Below are 17,773 nucleotides of genomic sequence, written 5' to 3'. Positions count from 1 at the left end.
CATATATCCAGGGAGTTTAGGGGCTTAAATAGTCAGAATACTAATGAGAGGACATGTTAGAATACTAATGAGATAACATGTTAGAACAGAACACTAATGAGATGACATGTTAGAACAGAACTGACAGTCAGAATACTAATGAGATGACATGTTAGAACAGAACTGACAGTCAGAATACTAATGAGATGACATGTTAGAACAGAACTGACAGTCAGAATACTAATGAGATGACATGTTAGAACAGAACTGACAGTCAGAATACTAATGAGATGACATGTTAGAACAGAACTGACAGTCAGAATACTAATGAGATGACATGTTAGAATAGAACTGACAGTCAGAATACTAATGAGAGGACATGTTAGAACAGAACTGACAGTCAGAATACTAATGAGATGACATGTTAGAATAGAACTGACAGTCAGAATACTAATGAGAGGACATGTTAGAATACTAATGAGAGGACATGTTAGAATACTAATGAAAGTACATGTTAGAACAGAACTGACAGTCAGAATACTAATGAGAGGACATGTTAGAATAGAACTGGCAGTCAGAATACTAATGAGATGACATGTTAGAACAGAACTGACAGTCAGAATACTAATGAGATGACATGTTAGAATAGAACTGACAGTCAGAATACTAATGAGAGGACATGTTATAACACTAATGAGAGGACATGTTAGAATACTAATGAGAGGACATGTTAGAATACTAATGAGATCACATGTTGGAATACTAATGAGAGGACATGTTAGAATACTAATGAGAGGACATGTTAGAATACTAATGAGAGGACATGTTAGAATACTAATGAGAGGACATGTTAGAATAGAACTGGCAGTCAGAATACTAATGAGATGACATGTTATAATACTAATGAGATGACATGTTAGAATACTAATAAGATGACATGTTAGAACAGAACTGACAGTCAGAATACTAATGAGAGGACATGTTAGAATACTAATGAGATGACATGTTAGAATAGAACTGACAGTCAGAATACTAATGAGAGGACATGTTAGAATAGAACTGACAGTCAGAATACTAATGAGATGACATGTTAGAACAGAACTGACAGTCAGAATACTAATGAGATGACATGTTAGAACAGAACTGACAGTCAGAATACTAATGAGATGACATGTTAGAATACTAATGAGATGACATGTTAGAATACTAATGAGATGACATGTTAGAACAGAACTGACAGTCAGAATACTAATGAGATGACATGTTAGAATACTAATGAGAGGACATGTTAGAATAGAACTAGTAGTCAGAATACTAATGAGAGGACATGTTAGAATAGAACTGACAGTCAGAATACTAATGAGATGACATGTTAGAACAGAACTGACAGTCAGAATACTAATGAGATGACATGTTAGAACAGAACTGACAGTCAGAATACTAATGAGAGGACATGTTAGAATACTAATGAGATGACATGTTAGAATACTAATGAGAGGACATGTTAGAATAGAACTAGCAGTCAGAATACTAATGAGAGGACATGTTAGAATAGAACTGACAGTCAGAATACTAATGAGATGACATGTTAGAATACTAATGAGAGGACATGTTAGAACAGAACTGACAGTCAGAATACTAATGAGAGGACATGTTAGAATAGAACTGACAGTCAGAATACTAATGAGAGGACATGTTAGAATACTAATGAGATGACATGTTAGAATACTAATGAGAGGACATGTTAGAACAGAACTGACAGTCAGAATACTAATGAGAGGACATGTTAGAACAGAACTGACAGTCAGAATACTAATGAGAGGACATGTTAGAATACTAATGAGATGACATGTTAGAATACTAATGAGAGGACATGTTAGAATAGAACTAGCAGTCAGAATACTAATGAGAGGACATGTTAGAACAGAACTGACAGTCAGAATACTAATGAGATGACATGTTAGAATAGAACTGACCGTCAGAATACTAATGAGAGTACATGTTAGAATACTAATGAGAGTACATATTAGAACAGAACTGACAGTCAGAATACTAATGAGAGTACATGTTAGAATACTAATGAGAGTACATATTAGAACAGAACTGACAGTCAGAATACTGTCCTCAGGCTGTTGATGAGATGATGTAACACAATCCAGCAGACTTTTTACAGCTCTGACCCGTCACATTACAGCCTCCCAGGGTAGATTATGTGTCTGTTTGGCGGCTGGCAGATGATAAGTGACTCCCGGTCACCTTTGACCCCCACACACCAAGTATCATTTTACTCCACCTAGTCACTCATTACTGAGTGTGTGTATGTACAGTTGAAGTCGGAAGATAACACACACCTTAGTCTGTCTTAGGTCAGCTAGGATCACCACTTTATTTTAAGAATGTGAAATGTCAGAATAATAGTAGAGAGAATGCTTTATTTCAGCTTTTATGACTTTCATCACATTCCCAGTGGGTCAGAAGTTTATATACACTCAATTAGTATTTGGTAGCATTGCCTTTAAATGGTTTAACTTGGGTCAAACGTTTCGGGTAGCCTTCCACAATAAGTTGGGTGAATTTTGGCCCATTCCTCCTGACAGAGCTGGTGTAACCGAGTCAGGTTTGTAGGCCTCCTTGCTCGCGCACGCTTTTTCAGTTCTGCCCACACATTTTCTATGGGACTGAGGTCAGGGCTTTATGATGGCCACTCCAATACCTTGCCTTTGTTGTCCTTAAGCCATTTTTCCACAACTTTGGAAGTATGCTTGAGGTCATTGTCCATTTGGAAGACCCACTTGCGACCAAGATTTAACTTCCTGACTGATGTCTTGAGATGTTGCTTCAATATATCCACATAATTGTCCATCCACATAATTGTCCCCCCTCATGATGCCATCTATTTTGTAAAGTGCACCAGTCCCTCCTGCAGCAAAGCACCCCCAACATTCTGCCATCCCCGTGCTTCACGGTTGGGATGTGTTCTTCGGGTTGCAAGCATCCCTCTTGTTCCTCCAAACATAACAATGGTCATTATGGCCAAACAGTTATATTTTTGTTTCATCAGGCCAGCGGACATTTCTAAAAAAGTACATTCTTTGTCCCCATGTGCAGTTGCAAACCGTAGTCTGGCTTTTTTATGGCGGTTTTGGAGCAGTGGCTTCTTCCTTGCTGAGCGGCCTTTCAGGTTTTACTGTGAATATAGATACTTTTGTACCCGTTTCCTCCAGCATCTTCACAAGGTCCTTTGCTGTTCTGGGATTGATTTGCACTTTTTGCACCAAGGTACCTTCATCTCTAGGAGACAGAACGCTTCTCCTTCCTGATTGGTATGACAGCTGCGTGGTCTCATGGTGTTTATACTTGCCTACTATTGTTTGTACATATGAACGTGGTACCTTCAGGCGTTTGGAAATTGCTCCCAAAGATGAACCAGACTTGTGGAGGTCTACAGGTCTTGGGAAAATCAAAAGAGATCAGCCTTGATGTCAAGCAAAGAGGCACTGAGTTAGAAGGTAGGCCGTGAAATACATCCACAGGTACACCTCCAATTGACTCAAATGATGTCAATTAGCCAATCAGAAGCTTCTAAAGTCATGACATCAAGCTGTTTAAAGGCACAGTCAACTTAGTGTATGTAAACTTCTGACCCACTGGAATTGTGATACAGTATGTCTGAAATCATGTCTGTAAACAATAGTTGGAAAAATGACTCATGCACAATGTAGATGTCCTAACTGACTTGCCTAAACTATAGTCTGTTAACAAGAAATTTGTGGAGTGGTTGAAGAACAAGTTTTAATGGCTCCAACCTAAGTGTATGTGAACTTCCGACTTCAACTGTATGTATCTGTGCACATGCGTGTGTGTGTGTGTGTGTGTGTGTGCAGCCTTGGATGTAACTGCTAATGTGTGTGTGTGTGTGTGTGTGTGTGTGTGTGTGTGTGTGTGTGTGCGCGCGCGCAAAATTCACCGCTTCTTCACATGTTATTATGCGTGTGTGTGTGTGTGTGACCATGTGTCTGTGTGTGTGTGCCCGTATGTTACCTGGGAATTGTTACTCGATGTCTCCATCTTCTCCTGTGACTTGTCCCTGGCCAGCTTCGCTGCTTCCTTCACTTCCTGGAACTTCTCAGCAAACTGAAACAAGATGAGAAAAATAAACAGGGAAAAAGATGTATTAATACAAGTTCAAATATAAAAACAAAAAATCACTGGAGACAAACGATGTGTGTGTGTCGCTTAACCTCTCTAGGGTACGTGGAACGCATCTGGTCAACATCCAGTGAGATTGCAGAGCGCCAAATTCAAATACAGAAATACTCATTATAAAAATTCAGAAAAGATACAACTATTTTACATGGGTTTAAAGATGAACTTCTTGTGAATTCCAACCACGGTGTCAGATTGAAAAAAAATGCTTTACGGCGAAAACATACCTTACGATTATTTGAGAACATAGCCCAGCAGACAAATCATTACAAACAGTAACCAGCCAAGCAGAAGAGTTACAAAACTCATAAATAGAGATACAATTAATCCCTTACACATTAGTAGGAGATGCGGTGGTGCCCCTGGAGCAGCTTGAGGGGGTTAGTGCCTTGCTCAAGGGCACAACGGAAATACCTGGAGATATCTTGATGATCTTCATATCGTTGCACTCAGAAGACATTAATTTACTCAATAAATGTTATTTATCTTTTTTTTTTCTTTTTTTTCTTTTCTTTTTTAATTTTACCCCTTTTTCTCTCCAATTTCGTGGTATCCAATTGTTGTAGTAGCTACTATCTTGTCTCATCGCTACAACTCCCGTACGGGCTCGGGAGAGACGAAGGTTGAAAGTCATGCGTCCTCCGATACACAACCAACCAAGCCGCTGCTTCTTTAACACAGCGCACATCCAACCCGGAAGCCAGCCGCACCAATGCGCCGGAGGAAACACCGTGCACCTGGCCACCTTGGCTAGCGTACACTGCGCCCAGCCCGCCACAGGAGTCGCTGGTGCGCGATGAGACAAGGACACCCCTACCGACCAAGCCCTCCCTAACCCGGGCGACGCAAGGCCAATTGTACGTCGCCCCACGGACCTCCCGGTCGCGGCCGGTTACGACAGAGCCTGGGCGCGAACCCAGGACTCTGATGGCACAGCTGGCGCTGCAGTACAGCGCCCTTAACCACTGCGCCACCCGGGAGGCCAATAAATGTTCTTTTTCTTCGATAAAGTCTCTTTATATCCAAAAATCTCTGTTTTGTTTGCGCGTTTTCTTCAGTCAAAACAGGCAGTCAAAACAGGCAGACAAAAAAATCCAAATTGTATCCGTAAAGTTCATAGAAACATGTCAAACGATGTTTATATTCAATCCTCAGGTTGTTTTTAGCCTAAAGGATCTATAATATTTCAACAGGACAATAATGTCGTCAATATAAAAGGTAAACAAGAAATGCACTCTCTCGGGATTGCGCATGAAAATTGAATAGAAAACTACAAAACCCCCCAAAAAAACTACTTCCTGAATGGATTTTTCTCAGGTTTTTGCCTGACACATCAGTTCTGTTATACTCACAGACACTATTTTAACAGATTTGGAAACTTTAGAGTGTTTTGTATCCAAATCTACCAGTTATATGCATATCATATCTTTTGGGCCTGAGTAGCAGGCCGTTTAATTTGGGCATACTTTTCATCCAAAATTCCGAATGCTGCCATTCGGAATTTTTTTTCCGAATGCTGCCATTCGGAATGCTCCCAAATGGAACCTGGTCAAAAGTAGTGCACCATCAACCCTATGGGCCTTAGTCAAAAGTAGTGCACCATCACCCCTATAGGCCTTAGTCAAAAGTAGTGCACCATCACCCCTATAGGCCTTAGTCAAAAGTAGTGCACCATCACCCCTATAGGCCTTAGTCAAAAGTAGTGCACCATCACCCCTATAGGCCTTAGTCAAAAGTAGTGCACCATCACCCCTATAGGCCTTAGTCAAAAGTAGTGCACCATCACCCCTATAGGCCTTAGTCAAAAGTAGTGCACCATCACCCCTATAGGCCTTAGTCAAAAGTAGTGCACCATCACCCCTATAGGCCTTAGTCAAAAGTAGTGCACCATCACCCCTATAGGCCTTAGTCAAAAGTAGTGCACCATCACCCCTATAGGCCTTAGTCAAAAGTAGTGCACCATCACCCCTATAGGCCTTAGTCAAAAGTAGTGCACCATCACCCCTATAGGCCTTAGTCAAAAGTAGTGCACCATCACCCCTATGGGCCTTAGTCAAAAGTAGTGCACCATCACCCCTATAGGCCTTAGTCAAAAGTAGTGCACCATCACCCCTATAGGCCTTAGTCAAAAGTAGTGCACCATCACCCCTATAGGCCTTAGTCAAAAGTAGTGCACCATCACCCCTATAGGCCTTAGTCAAAAGTAGTGCACCATCACCCCTATAGGCCTTAGTCAAAAGTAGTGCACCATCACCCCTATGGGCCTTAGTCAAAAGTAGTGCACCATCACCCCTATAGGCCTTAGTCAAAAGTAGTGCACCATCACCCCTATAGGCCTTAGTCAAAAGTAGTGCACCATCACCCCTATGGGCCTTAGTCAAAAGTAGTGCACCATCACCCCTATAGGCCTTAGTCAAAAGTAGTGCACTATGAAGGGAATAGGGTGCTGTTTGGGATGTAACCATGGTGGAGATGAGGTGAGTTACTCTGACATGATGAGCTCAGGGACAAACTAGACTATCTACTATTTATTCATTGTAAAATATGTGAAGGATAAAAATCCCATGAGATGATTAATCAACTCATATCCAAGGTGGTTCCCAAACAACAACAACAACAACAAATACTGGACCAAACAAACACAGAGGTAGTGACGGAATGGCTTTATGTTGCCGGTAGTGACGGAACAGCTATATATTAACAGTAGTGATGGAATAGCTTTGTCTTTTTAAAATTGCAACAGAAAATCAATGAACCAATCAGTACCTTGGCCAGCTGCTGCTCGGAGGCAAACCCCAGTCCAAACACTGTGTTGGCTCTGCTGTCAGCCCATTGGCCAAACTTCTGGGAGGTCTTGGTGAAGGTCATGTTTGGGGTGATGGTGCTGTTGATGATCACCTGAAGGGAGACAGGAAATTACACATTAGTAGGAGATGCGGTGGTGCCCCTGGAGCAGCTTGAGGGGGTTAGTGCCTTGCTCAAGGGCACAACGGAAATACCTGGAGCAGCTTGAGGGGGTACGTGCCTTGCTGGGCCACAGGGACATGGAATAGGGTTAAAGCACAAACAGTTTTGGACACCTCAGTTGGCAGCCAGTTTGGGAAACCAGTTTGGGAAACCTCAGTGGGCCACAGTTTTGCATGTGCACACCTGGGGTGTAATCATTAGTCCAAACACTAAAACAAGAGTTTCTATTGGACAAATTCAGGTAGGTCCCTCCCTATTTCATTCCATTTACGAACTTTTTGCAACAGAATAAGCCCCCGAAGTCCTTTGGTGTTCGCCAGGCATAATGGGACCCATCTCGTCCAAAAAGTTGACTCCAGTTTGCCAAAAAGCACCTGGATGATCATCAATGATGATGGTGTGATGGTTTGGGTTCCAGCATGGTGATGGTGGTGTGATGGTTTGGGGTCCAGCATGGTGATGGTGGTGTGATGGTTTGGGGTCCAGCATGGTGATGGTGGTGTGATGGTTTGGGGATGCTTTGCTGCCTCAGGATCTAAGCGACTTGCCTTAATAGAAGGAACCGTGAATTCTGCTCTGTATCAGATCATTCTACAGGAGAACGTCAGGCCATCTGTTTGTGAGCTGAAGCTGAAGCACAGCTGGGTCATGCAGCAAGACAACGATCCGAAACATCAAGTCTATATGAAAATGGCTAAAAAGCCAAACACATTTGAAGTTTTGGAATGGCCTAGTCAAAGTCCAGACCTAATCCCAACGGAGATGTTGTGGCAGGACTTGAAACGAGCAGGTCATGCTTGAAAACTCACAAACGGCGCCGAGTTACAGCAGTTCTGCATGGAAGAGTGGGCCAAAAAAAAAAAATCCACAGCGACGTGAGAGACTGATCAACTACAGGAAGCGTTTGGTTGGAGTCGTCGCAGATACAAGGTGGAGCAACCAGTTACTGAGTGTCCACGGGGGCAATTACTTTTACACACTGGGGCATTGAGTGTTGCATAACTTTGTTCATCAAATAAATTAAATAAGTATGTCAATTGTTGTGTTATTTGTTCACTCAGGTTCCCTTTATCTAATATTAGGTTTTGGTTGAAGATCTGACAACATTCCAGTATAATTTTTTTTTTTGCAAAAGTAGAGAAAATTAGAAAGTGGGGCCAATATTTTTTTCACAACACTGTATTATATTACTATTGGGACTGGCCTGGGGCTGGGACTGGGACAGATATGGGACTGGGCTGGGACTGGGACTGGGACTGGGACTGGGACTGGGACGGAACTGGACTGGGACTGGGACTGGGGCTGGGACTGGGAAGGAACTGGGACTGGGACTGGGACTGGGACTGGGACGGAACTGGACTGGGACTGGGGCTGGGACTGGACTGGAATGGGACTGGGACTGGGCTGGCCAAGACACACCTTATCCTACTGTGCAGAACAACAGGGTCTGTGTTCTCCATGGAAAACATGAGCAGAAGTGCTCCTATTTCCTGTTTGTTGTTGTTGACACAAGCCACAACTTATTTTGTTCTCAGTACATCTAAAATAATCTTCTTGTACAAGATTCAGAAGTGAAGCTAACCGTTTAGCTTCTACAATACAACTCTGGCCAAAGATCAAGATTCAGAAGTGAAGCTAACCGTTTAGCTTCTACAATACAACTCTGGCCAAAGATCAAGATTCAGAAGTGAAGCTAACCGTTTAGCTTCTCCAATACAACTCTGGCCAAAGATCAATCTCTTATTCAGCATCAGAAATCAAAGTAAAAGTGAAATAACTCAATTGCTTTTTGGGCAAAAAAAAACTAAAATAAACCCCACTTCTGCTAACAGACTCCTTCCCTTCTGAACTCCAGAGAAATAGAGAAACATTTCCATAATAACACAATGACAAGAGAAAGAGCTGGAGGCTTTATGTAATCTGAAGAGGAACAGAGTAATATCAGGACCATTAGATTGGTTCCCTTCAGAGTCTCTGCTGCACGCTCTCACACACACACACACACACACACACACACACACAGCCTCCAACTATGTCCAGTATGCACGTGTCCACACAGCCCACTGACCCTTATAATGGTCATTACGACTCCCAAGCCCATATCCCAAAAAGGCACCCTATTCACTATATAGTGCACTACTTTTGACCAGAGCATTATAGAACTCTGGTCTAAAGTAGTGCACTATGTAGGGAATAGGGAGTCATTTGGGACACAAGCCCTTCTCGGTTACAGTGTAGTCCAGCTGTTAAACTAGTAGCTGTTTAACAGGCCTGTTACTGGAGCATAATAACATGTATTAATAGTCTAATGATAGACTGTCTCCTAAATGGTCCTGAGGGCCCTGGTCTATAGTAGTGCACTACATAGGGAATAGGGCCCTGGTCTATAGTAGTACCACTATATAGGGAATAGGACTCTGGTCTATAGTAGTACCACTATATAGGGAATAGGGCTCTGGTCTATAGTAGTACCACTATATAGGGAATAGGGCTCTGGTCTATAGTAGTACCACTATATAGGGAATAGGGTGCTATTTGGGACAGAGCCAGTGTTTCCGGGAGAGAAGTGAGTCACTGAGACTGTGATATGGTAAGGAGCGTGATTGATGAAACTGATATAGATGAATAATCTACTGGTAAGGAGAAGTGTCCCAGGGTGTGTATGACAACACAGAAACCTCCAGAGTTGTGGACTCGAGTCACATGACTTTGACTCGAGTCACATGACTTGGACTCGAGTCACACATTCGATGACTTGAGACTGGGAGACTCAAGACTTGGGGACTTCGACTTGAGACTGATGACTTGAAATTCTGTGAGTCTCCAGATGAGTCTCCAGACAGCAGATCCAGATGAGTCTCCAGATGAGTCTCCAGACAGCAGATCCAGATGAGTCTCCAGATGAGTCTCCAGACAGCAGATCCAGATGAGTCTCCAGACAGCAGATCCAGATGAGTCTCCAGACAGCAGATCCAGATGAGTCTCCAGACAGCAGATCCAGATGAGTCTCCAGACAGCAGATCCAGATGAGTCTCCAGACAGCAGATCCAAATGAGTCTCCAGATGAGTCTCCAGACAGCAGATCCAGATGAGTCTCCAGACAGCAGATCCAGATGAGTCTCCAGACAGCAGATCCAGATGAGTCTCCAGACAGCAGATCCAGATGAGTCTCCAGACAGCAGATACAGATGAGTCTCCAGACAGCAGATCCAGATGAGTCTCCAGACAGCAGATCCAGATGAGTCTCCAGATTAGTCTCCAGACAGCAGATCCAGATGAGTCTCCAGATGAGTCTCCAGACAGCAGATCCAGATCAGTCTCCAGATGAGTCTCCAGACAACAGATCCAGATGAGTATCCAGACAGAAGATCCAGATGAGTCTCCAGATGAGTCTCCAGACAGCAGATCCAGATCAGTCTCCAGATGAGTCTCCAGACAGCAGATCCAAATGAGTCTCCAGACAGCAGATCCAGATGAATCTCCAGATGAGTCTCCAGACAGCAGATCCAGATGAGTCTCCAGATGAGTCTCCAGACAGCAGATCCACATGAGTCTCCAGACAACAGATCCACATGAGTCTCCAGACAACAGCTCTTGTTTCATTTTCTCCATTATGCCTACGTTTAAATGACCCATAATTAAAGAAAGTTATCCATACAGTTTATCAATCCTCTACGGACACATCTTGGCCAGAACGATAACGTTACTCTACCCGACTAATTCATTGATCACGTTCATATTTCAGACAGACCTAGTTTGGCTGGTTACTGGCTGTATGTCTGAAGACGGCTGTAACATCACACTAGGAGAGGCAGACGGGCGGGTGGGCAGGCAGGCAGGCAGGCAGGCAGGCAGGCAGGCAGGCTGGCAGGCTGGCAGGCTGGCAGGCAGGCCCTCCAAAGTGACAGGCAAGTTGCAGACAGACTGTGCTTTCCTTGTCTTTCAATCTCCACTGCATACAGGTGGAGTGGTAGGGTGTATTATCCTGTTGGACCCCAGAGAAGTGACATCATATCCCAGGAAAGGTAGGGTGTATTATCCTGTTGGACCCCAGAGAAGTGACATCATATCCCTAGTTGATATTGGCTGCTAACATGAATGACTTCCATCTCAAAATGTAGTTTATGTCAGTGTCCTGCAGTTTGAAAATGCCTCACTGTTTATGGCTGCAATGACAGGCTACATTTGGGCAGCGATTGTGCACCGGGGTCGCGAACTACCCCTTTGGGGGTGGGGTGGGGTGGGGGGTTGTGCACCGGGGTCACGAACCACCCCTTTGGGGGTGGGGTGGGGGGGGGTTGTGCACCGGGGTCACGAACCACCCCTTTGGGGGTGGGGGGGGTGGGGGGGTTGTGCACCGGGGTCGCGAACCACCCCTTTGGGGGTGGGGTGGGGTGGGGGGGTTGCAGGTCAAAAAGTTTGAGAACAACAGAGCAAGCGAACAGATCGCTGATTTACAGCGATAGGATCTGGTGCAGCACAAATATCAATTGGAGGGAGAGAGGATTGGCATAGTAAATACTCATGGTAAATACACAGAGTAAATACTCATAGTAAATACTCATAGTAAATACACATATTAAATACACATAGTAAATACACATAGTAAATACTCATGGTAAATACACATATTAAATACTCATGGTAAATACACATATTAAATACTCATATTAAATACACATATTAAATACACATAGTAAATACACATAGTAAATACTCATAGTAAATAATCATAGTAAATAATCATAGTAAATACTCATGGTAAATACTCATGGTAAATACTCATAGTAAATACTCATAGTAAATACACATAGTAAATACTCATAGTAAATACTCATAGTAAATACTCATAGTAAATACTCATAGTAAATACGCATAGTAAATACACATAGTAAATACACATAGTAAATACACATAGTAAATACACATGGTAAATACTCATGGTAAATACTCATAGTAAAAACGCATAGTAAATACTCATAGTAAATACTCATAGTAAATACACAGTAAAAACACATAGTAAATATTCATAGTAAATACTCATAGTAAATACGCATAGTAAATACACATAGTAAATACACATAGTAAATACACATAGTAAATACACATGGTAAATACTCATGGTAAATACTCATAGTAAAAACGCATAGTAAATACTCATAGTAAATACTCATAGTAAATACTCATAGTAAATACTCATAGTAAATACTCATAGTAAATACTCATAGTAAATACACAGTAAAAACACACAGTAAATACGCAGCTCTACAAACTGTTTGGGGATCCAGGATATGAACTGTTGAACCTTGAAGCTCAGCAGCAATGAGGCAGCAATTACTAGACCAGACCGACTGGTCTTCAGGATGAAATGGAGATGAAGCTGCATTTGGAATCTGTTCAAATGTACTATGACATATCCAAAATATGTTGTAGACAAAATAATGAAAATGTCTGTCTGGTAGCATCAATACATAGACAAAGATGTGTAATTGAACAAGCTATTGAATGTGTAGTTTATTTTACTTGAAAAAACATACGACTTGGACTTGACGACTCTGACCTTGTGACTGGAATAACACACACACACACACACACACACACACACACACACACACACACACACACACACACACACACACACACACACACACACACACACACACACACACACACACACCTAAACAAATAAAACATTCTTTGTCCCACTCTCTCTGTCTCGGAGCAGCACAGAGAACTGATCCCAACAATTAAGAGACAACACAAGACATGTTAATTACTATGCACCCCTTGTCTCATAGCAACATGGCCCTGCTCCAAAATTAGGACTAGGAATAACTGACAACCGCTGTCCTCCTCTCATTCTTCCTCTTCCTCCTCCTCTCTCTCTTCCTTTCTCCTCCTCTTCCTCCTCCTCTCTCTCTTCCTTTCTCCTCCTCTTCCTCCTCCTCTCTCTCTTCCTTTCTCCTCCTCTTCCTCCTCCTCTCTCTCTTCCTTTCTCCTCCTCTTCCTCCTCCTCCTCTCTCCCTCCCTCCCCATTATCACTCGTCTCCCTCTTTCCCCCCCATCTCTACCCCTCAATCCCCATCTCTTCCTCAACCCCCATCTCTTCACCTCAACCCCCGTCTCTTCCCCTCAACCCCCGTCTCTTCCCCTCAACCCCCGTCTCTTCCCCTCAACCCCCGTCTCTTCCCCTCAACCCCCGTCTCTACCCCTCAACCCCCTGTCTCTACCCCTCAACCCCCTGTCTCTACCCCTCAACCCCCTGTCTCTACCCCTCACCCTCCTGTCTCTACCCCTCAACCCCCACCTCTACCCCTCAACCCCCACCTCTACCCCTCAACCCCCACCTCTACCCCTCAACCCCCAGCTCTACCCCTACACCCCCGTCTCTACCCCTCAACCCCCGTCTCTACCCCTCAACCCCCGTCTCTACCCCTCAACCCCCGTCTCTACCCCTCAACCCCCATCTCTTCCTCAACCCCCATCTCTTCCTCAACCCCCATCTCTACCCCTCAATCCCCATCTCTACCCCTCAACCCCCATCTCTTCCTCAACCCCCATCTCTTCCTCAACCCCCATCTCTACCCCTCAACCCCCGTCTCTACCCCTCAACCCCCGTCTCTACCCCTCAACCCCGTCTCTACCCCTCACCCTCCGTCTCTACCCCTCACCCTCCGTCTCTACCCCTCACCCTCCTGTCTCTCCCCCACCCTCCTGTCTCTCCCCCACCCTCCTGTCTCTCCCCCACCCTCCTGTCTCTCCCTCACCCTCCTGTCTCTCCCCTACCCTCCTGTCTCTCCCTCACCCTCCTGTCTCTCCCTGCCTCTCCCTGCCTCTCCCTCGCCCTCCTGCCTCTCGCTCACCCTCCTGCCTCTAGCTCACCCTCCTGCCTCTAGCTCACCCTCCTGCCTCTAGCTCACCCTCCTGCCTCTCCCTCACCCTCCTGCCTCTCCCTCACCCTCCTGCCTCTCCCTGCCTCTCCCTGCCTCTCCCTCACCCACCTGCCTCTCCCTCATTCTCCTGCCTCTCCCTCATCCTCCTGCCTCTCCCTGCCTCTCCCTCATCCACCTGTCTCTCCCTGCCCCTCCCCCACCCTCCTGCCTCTCCCTCATCCTCCTGACTCTCCCTCACCCTCCTGCCTCTCCCTCACCCTCCTGCCTCTCCCTGCCACTCCCTCACCCTCCTGTCTCTCCCCCACCCTCCTCCTCTCCCTGCCTCTCCCTCATCCCCCTGCCTCTCCCTCATCCTCCTACCTCTCCGTCATCCTCCTGCCTCTCCCTCCCCCTCCTGCCTCATCCCCGTCTCTCCCTGCCTCTCCCTCACCCACCTGCCTCTCCCTCATTCTCCTGCCTCTCCCTGCCTCTCCCTCATCCACCTGTCTCTCCCTGCCCCTCCCCCACCCTCCTGCCTCTCCCTCATCCTCCTGCCACTCCCTCACCCTCCTGTCTCTCCCTCATCCTCCTGCCTCTCCCCCACCCTCCTCATCCCCCTGCCTCTCCCTCATCCCCCTACCTCTCCGTCATCCTCCTGCCTCTCCCTCTTCCTCCTGCCTCTCCCTCATCCTCCTGCCTCTCCCTCATCCTCCTGCCTCTCCCTCATTCTCCTGCCTCTCCCTCATCCTCCTGCCTCTCCCTGCCTCTCCCTCATCCACCTGTCTCTCCCTGCCCCTCCCCCACCCTCCTGCCTCTCCCCCTCAACCCCCGTCTCTTCCCCTCAACCCCCGTCTCTACCCCTCAACCCCCTGTCTCTACCCCTCAACCCCCTGTCTCTACCCCTCAACCCCCTGTCTCTACCCCTCACCCTCCTGTCTCTACCCCTCAACCCCCACCTCTACCCCTCAACCCCCACCTCTACCCCTCAACCCCCACCTCTACCCCTCAACCCCCAGCTCTACCCCTACACCCCCGTCTCTACCCCTCAACCCCCGTCTCTACCCCTCAACCCCCGTCTCTACCCCTCAACCCCCGTCTCTACCCCTCAACCCCCATCTCTTCCTCAACCCCCATCTCTTCCTCAACCCCCATCTCTACCCCTCAATCCCCATCTCTACCCCTCAACCCCCATCTCTTCCTCAACCCCCATCTCTTCCTCAACCCCCATCTCTACCCCTCAACCCCCGTCTCTACCCCTCAACCCCCGTCTCTACCCCTCAACCCCGTCTCTACCCCTCACCCTCCGTCTCTACCCCTCACCCTCCGTCTCTACCCCTCACCCTCCTGTCTCTCCCCCACCCTCCTGTCTCTCCCCCACCCTCCTGTCTCTCCCCCACCCTCCTGTCTCTCCCTCACCCTCCTGTCTCTCCCCTACCCTCCTGTCTCTCCCTCACCCTCCTGTCTCTCCCTGCCTCTCCCTGCCTCTCCCTCGCCCTCCTGCCTCTCGCTCACCCTCCTGCCTCTAGCTCACCCTCCTGCCTCTAGCTCACCCTCCTGCCTCTAGCTCACCCTCCTGCCTCTCCCTCACCCTCCTGCCTCTCCCTCACCCTCCTGCCTCTCCCTGCCTCTCCCTGCCTCTCCCTCACCCACCTGCCTCTCCCTCATTCTCCTGCCTCTCCCTCATCCTCCTGCCTCTCCCTGCCTCTCCCTCATCCACCTGTCTCTCCCTGCCCCTCCCCCACCCTCCTGCCTCTCCCTCATCCTCCTGACTCTCCCTCACCCTCCTGCCTCTCCCTCACCCTCCTGCCTCTCCCTGCCACTCCCTCACCCTCCTGTCTCTCCCCCACACTCCTCCTCTCCCTGCCTCTCCCTCATCCCCCTGCCTCTCCCTCATCCTCCTACCTCTCCGTCATCCTCCTGCCTCTCCCTCACCCTCCTGCCTCATCCCCGTCTCTCCCTGCCTCTCCCTCACCCACCTGCCTCTCCCTCATTCTCCTGCCTCTCCCTGCCTCTCCCTCATCCACCTGTCTCTCCCTGCCCCTCCCCCACCCTCCTGCCTCTCCCTCATCCTCCTGCCACTCCCTCACCCTCCTGTCTCTCCCTCATCCTCCTGCCTCTCCCCCACCCTCCTCATCCCCCTGCCTCTCCCTCATCCCCCTACCTCTCCGTCATCCTCCTGCCTCTCCCTCTTCCTCCTGCCTCTCCCTCATCCTCCTGCCTCTCCCTCATCCTCCTGCCTCTCCCTCATACTCCTGCCTCTCCCTCATCCTCCTGCCTCTCCCTGCCTCTCCCTCATCCACCTGTCTCTCCCTGCCCCTCCCCCACCCTCCTGCCTCTCCCTCATCCTCCTGACTCTCCCTCACCCTCCTGCCTCTCCCTCACCCTCCTGCCTCTCCCTGCCACTCCCTCACCCTCCTGTCTCTCCCTCATCCTCCTGCCTCTCCCCCACCCTCCTCCTCTCCCTGCCTCTCCCTCATCCCCCTGCCTCTCCCTCATCCTCCTACCTCTCCGTCATCCTCCTGCCTCTCCCTCATCCTCCTGCCTCTCCCTCATCCTCCTGCCTCTCCCTCATCCTCCTGCCTCTCCCTCCTTTTTATATTTCCCTCACCACCCCATCTCCCTCTCTACCGAGGAGCTAACACTTATCTTTTTTTTCCAGAGCTCAGACCTCACACCCTCACACCTCACTGAGAGCTCAGAACACTGTCCAAATCAGACATGCATGACAAATCCCCTGAGCTTTGTATTTCCAATAAAAGGCTCTGTAAAACACAACGTCAGACAAGAGAACTTGAAGAGACGGGGAGTTAGACAACAACCTTTACTGACATGCTTTAGAGACACCGCTCAGCTTGTTGTCAAGGTTATCTATAGGTGACTGTTGCTAGGGGTCGAGGAAGACTTCTCTGAGAGGTCAAAGAATTCGAAATTCGCATGTATGTTTTCTACACATGCACACAACCATCCTCCCCCCTCCTACCCTCGCCCTCCTATCCTCCTCCTTCTCCTATCCTCGCCCTCCTATCCTCCTCCTTCTCCTATCCTCGCCCTCCTATCCTCCTCCTTCTCCTATCCTCGCCCTCCTATCCTCCTCCTTCTTCTATCCTCGCCCTCCTATCCTCGCCCTCCTACCCTCGCCCTCCTATCCTTCTATCCTCGCCCTCCTATCCTCACCCTCCTATCCTCCTATCCTTAACCTCCTACCCTCCTATCCTCGCCCTCCTATCCTCGCCCTCCTATCCTCGCCCTCCTACCCTCACCCTCCTATCCTCGCCCTCCTATCCTCCTATCCTTGCCCTCCTACCCTCGCCCTCCTATCCTCCTATCCTTGCCCTCCTACCCTCGCCCTCCTATCCTCGCCCTCCTATCCTCGCCCTCCTATCCTCGCCCTCCTATCCTCGCCCTCCTATCCTCGCCCTATCCTACACCCCTTCTAACTTCCCCCTCCTATCGTCCACCTCCTACCCTCCTACCCTCCTATCGTCCACCCCTCCTATCCTCCCGCCTTCTATCTTCCACATCCTACCCTCCTATCCTCCCCCTCCTATTCTCCTATCCTGCCCGCTATCCTCCCCCTCCTATCTTCCACCCCCTCCTATCCTCTACCCTCCTATTCTCCCCCCTCCTACCCTCCTATCCTCTACCCCTACCCTCCTATTCTCCCCCCCTACCCTCCTATCCTCTACCCCTACCCTCTACCCCTACCCTCCTATTCTCCCCCCCTACCCTCCTATCCTCTACCCCTACCC

The 17,773-nt window shown here is 47.7% G+C and overlaps 1 protein-coding gene across 2 annotated transcripts in view; it reads right to left on the bottom strand.

The window, feature by feature from the left end:
* Nucleotides 1-17,773, bottom strand: part of LOC139403854 (homer protein homolog 2-like) — a 97,100-nt gene that overhangs the window by 38,922 nt on the left and 40,405 nt on the right. For both annotated transcript variants that reach the window (XM_071147011.1, XM_071147010.1), the window contains exons 2-3: nucleotides 6,952-7,083; nucleotides 4,021-4,113 (exon numbers count right to left, since the gene is read on the bottom strand). In XM_071147011.1, the coding sequence (XP_071003112.1) occupies nucleotides 4,021-4,113; nucleotides 6,952-7,053 (195 nt within the window). In that variant the 5' untranslated portion in view covers nucleotides 7,054-7,083. The remainder of the gene's footprint in view (nucleotides 1-4,020; nucleotides 4,114-6,951; nucleotides 7,084-17,773) is intronic.

The sequence above is a fragment of the Oncorhynchus clarkii genome, unplaced genomic scaffold (genome assembly GCF_045791955.1).
Source record: "Oncorhynchus clarkii lewisi isolate Uvic-CL-2024 unplaced genomic scaffold, UVic_Ocla_1.0 unplaced_contig_4871_pilon_pilon, whole genome shotgun sequence".
NCBI classification, from domain to species: Eukaryota; Metazoa; Chordata; class Actinopteri; order Salmoniformes; family Salmonidae; genus Oncorhynchus; species Oncorhynchus clarkii.
Note: the sequence above shows the minus strand (reverse complement) of the source record. Positions and strands in the feature narration are given on the sequence as shown.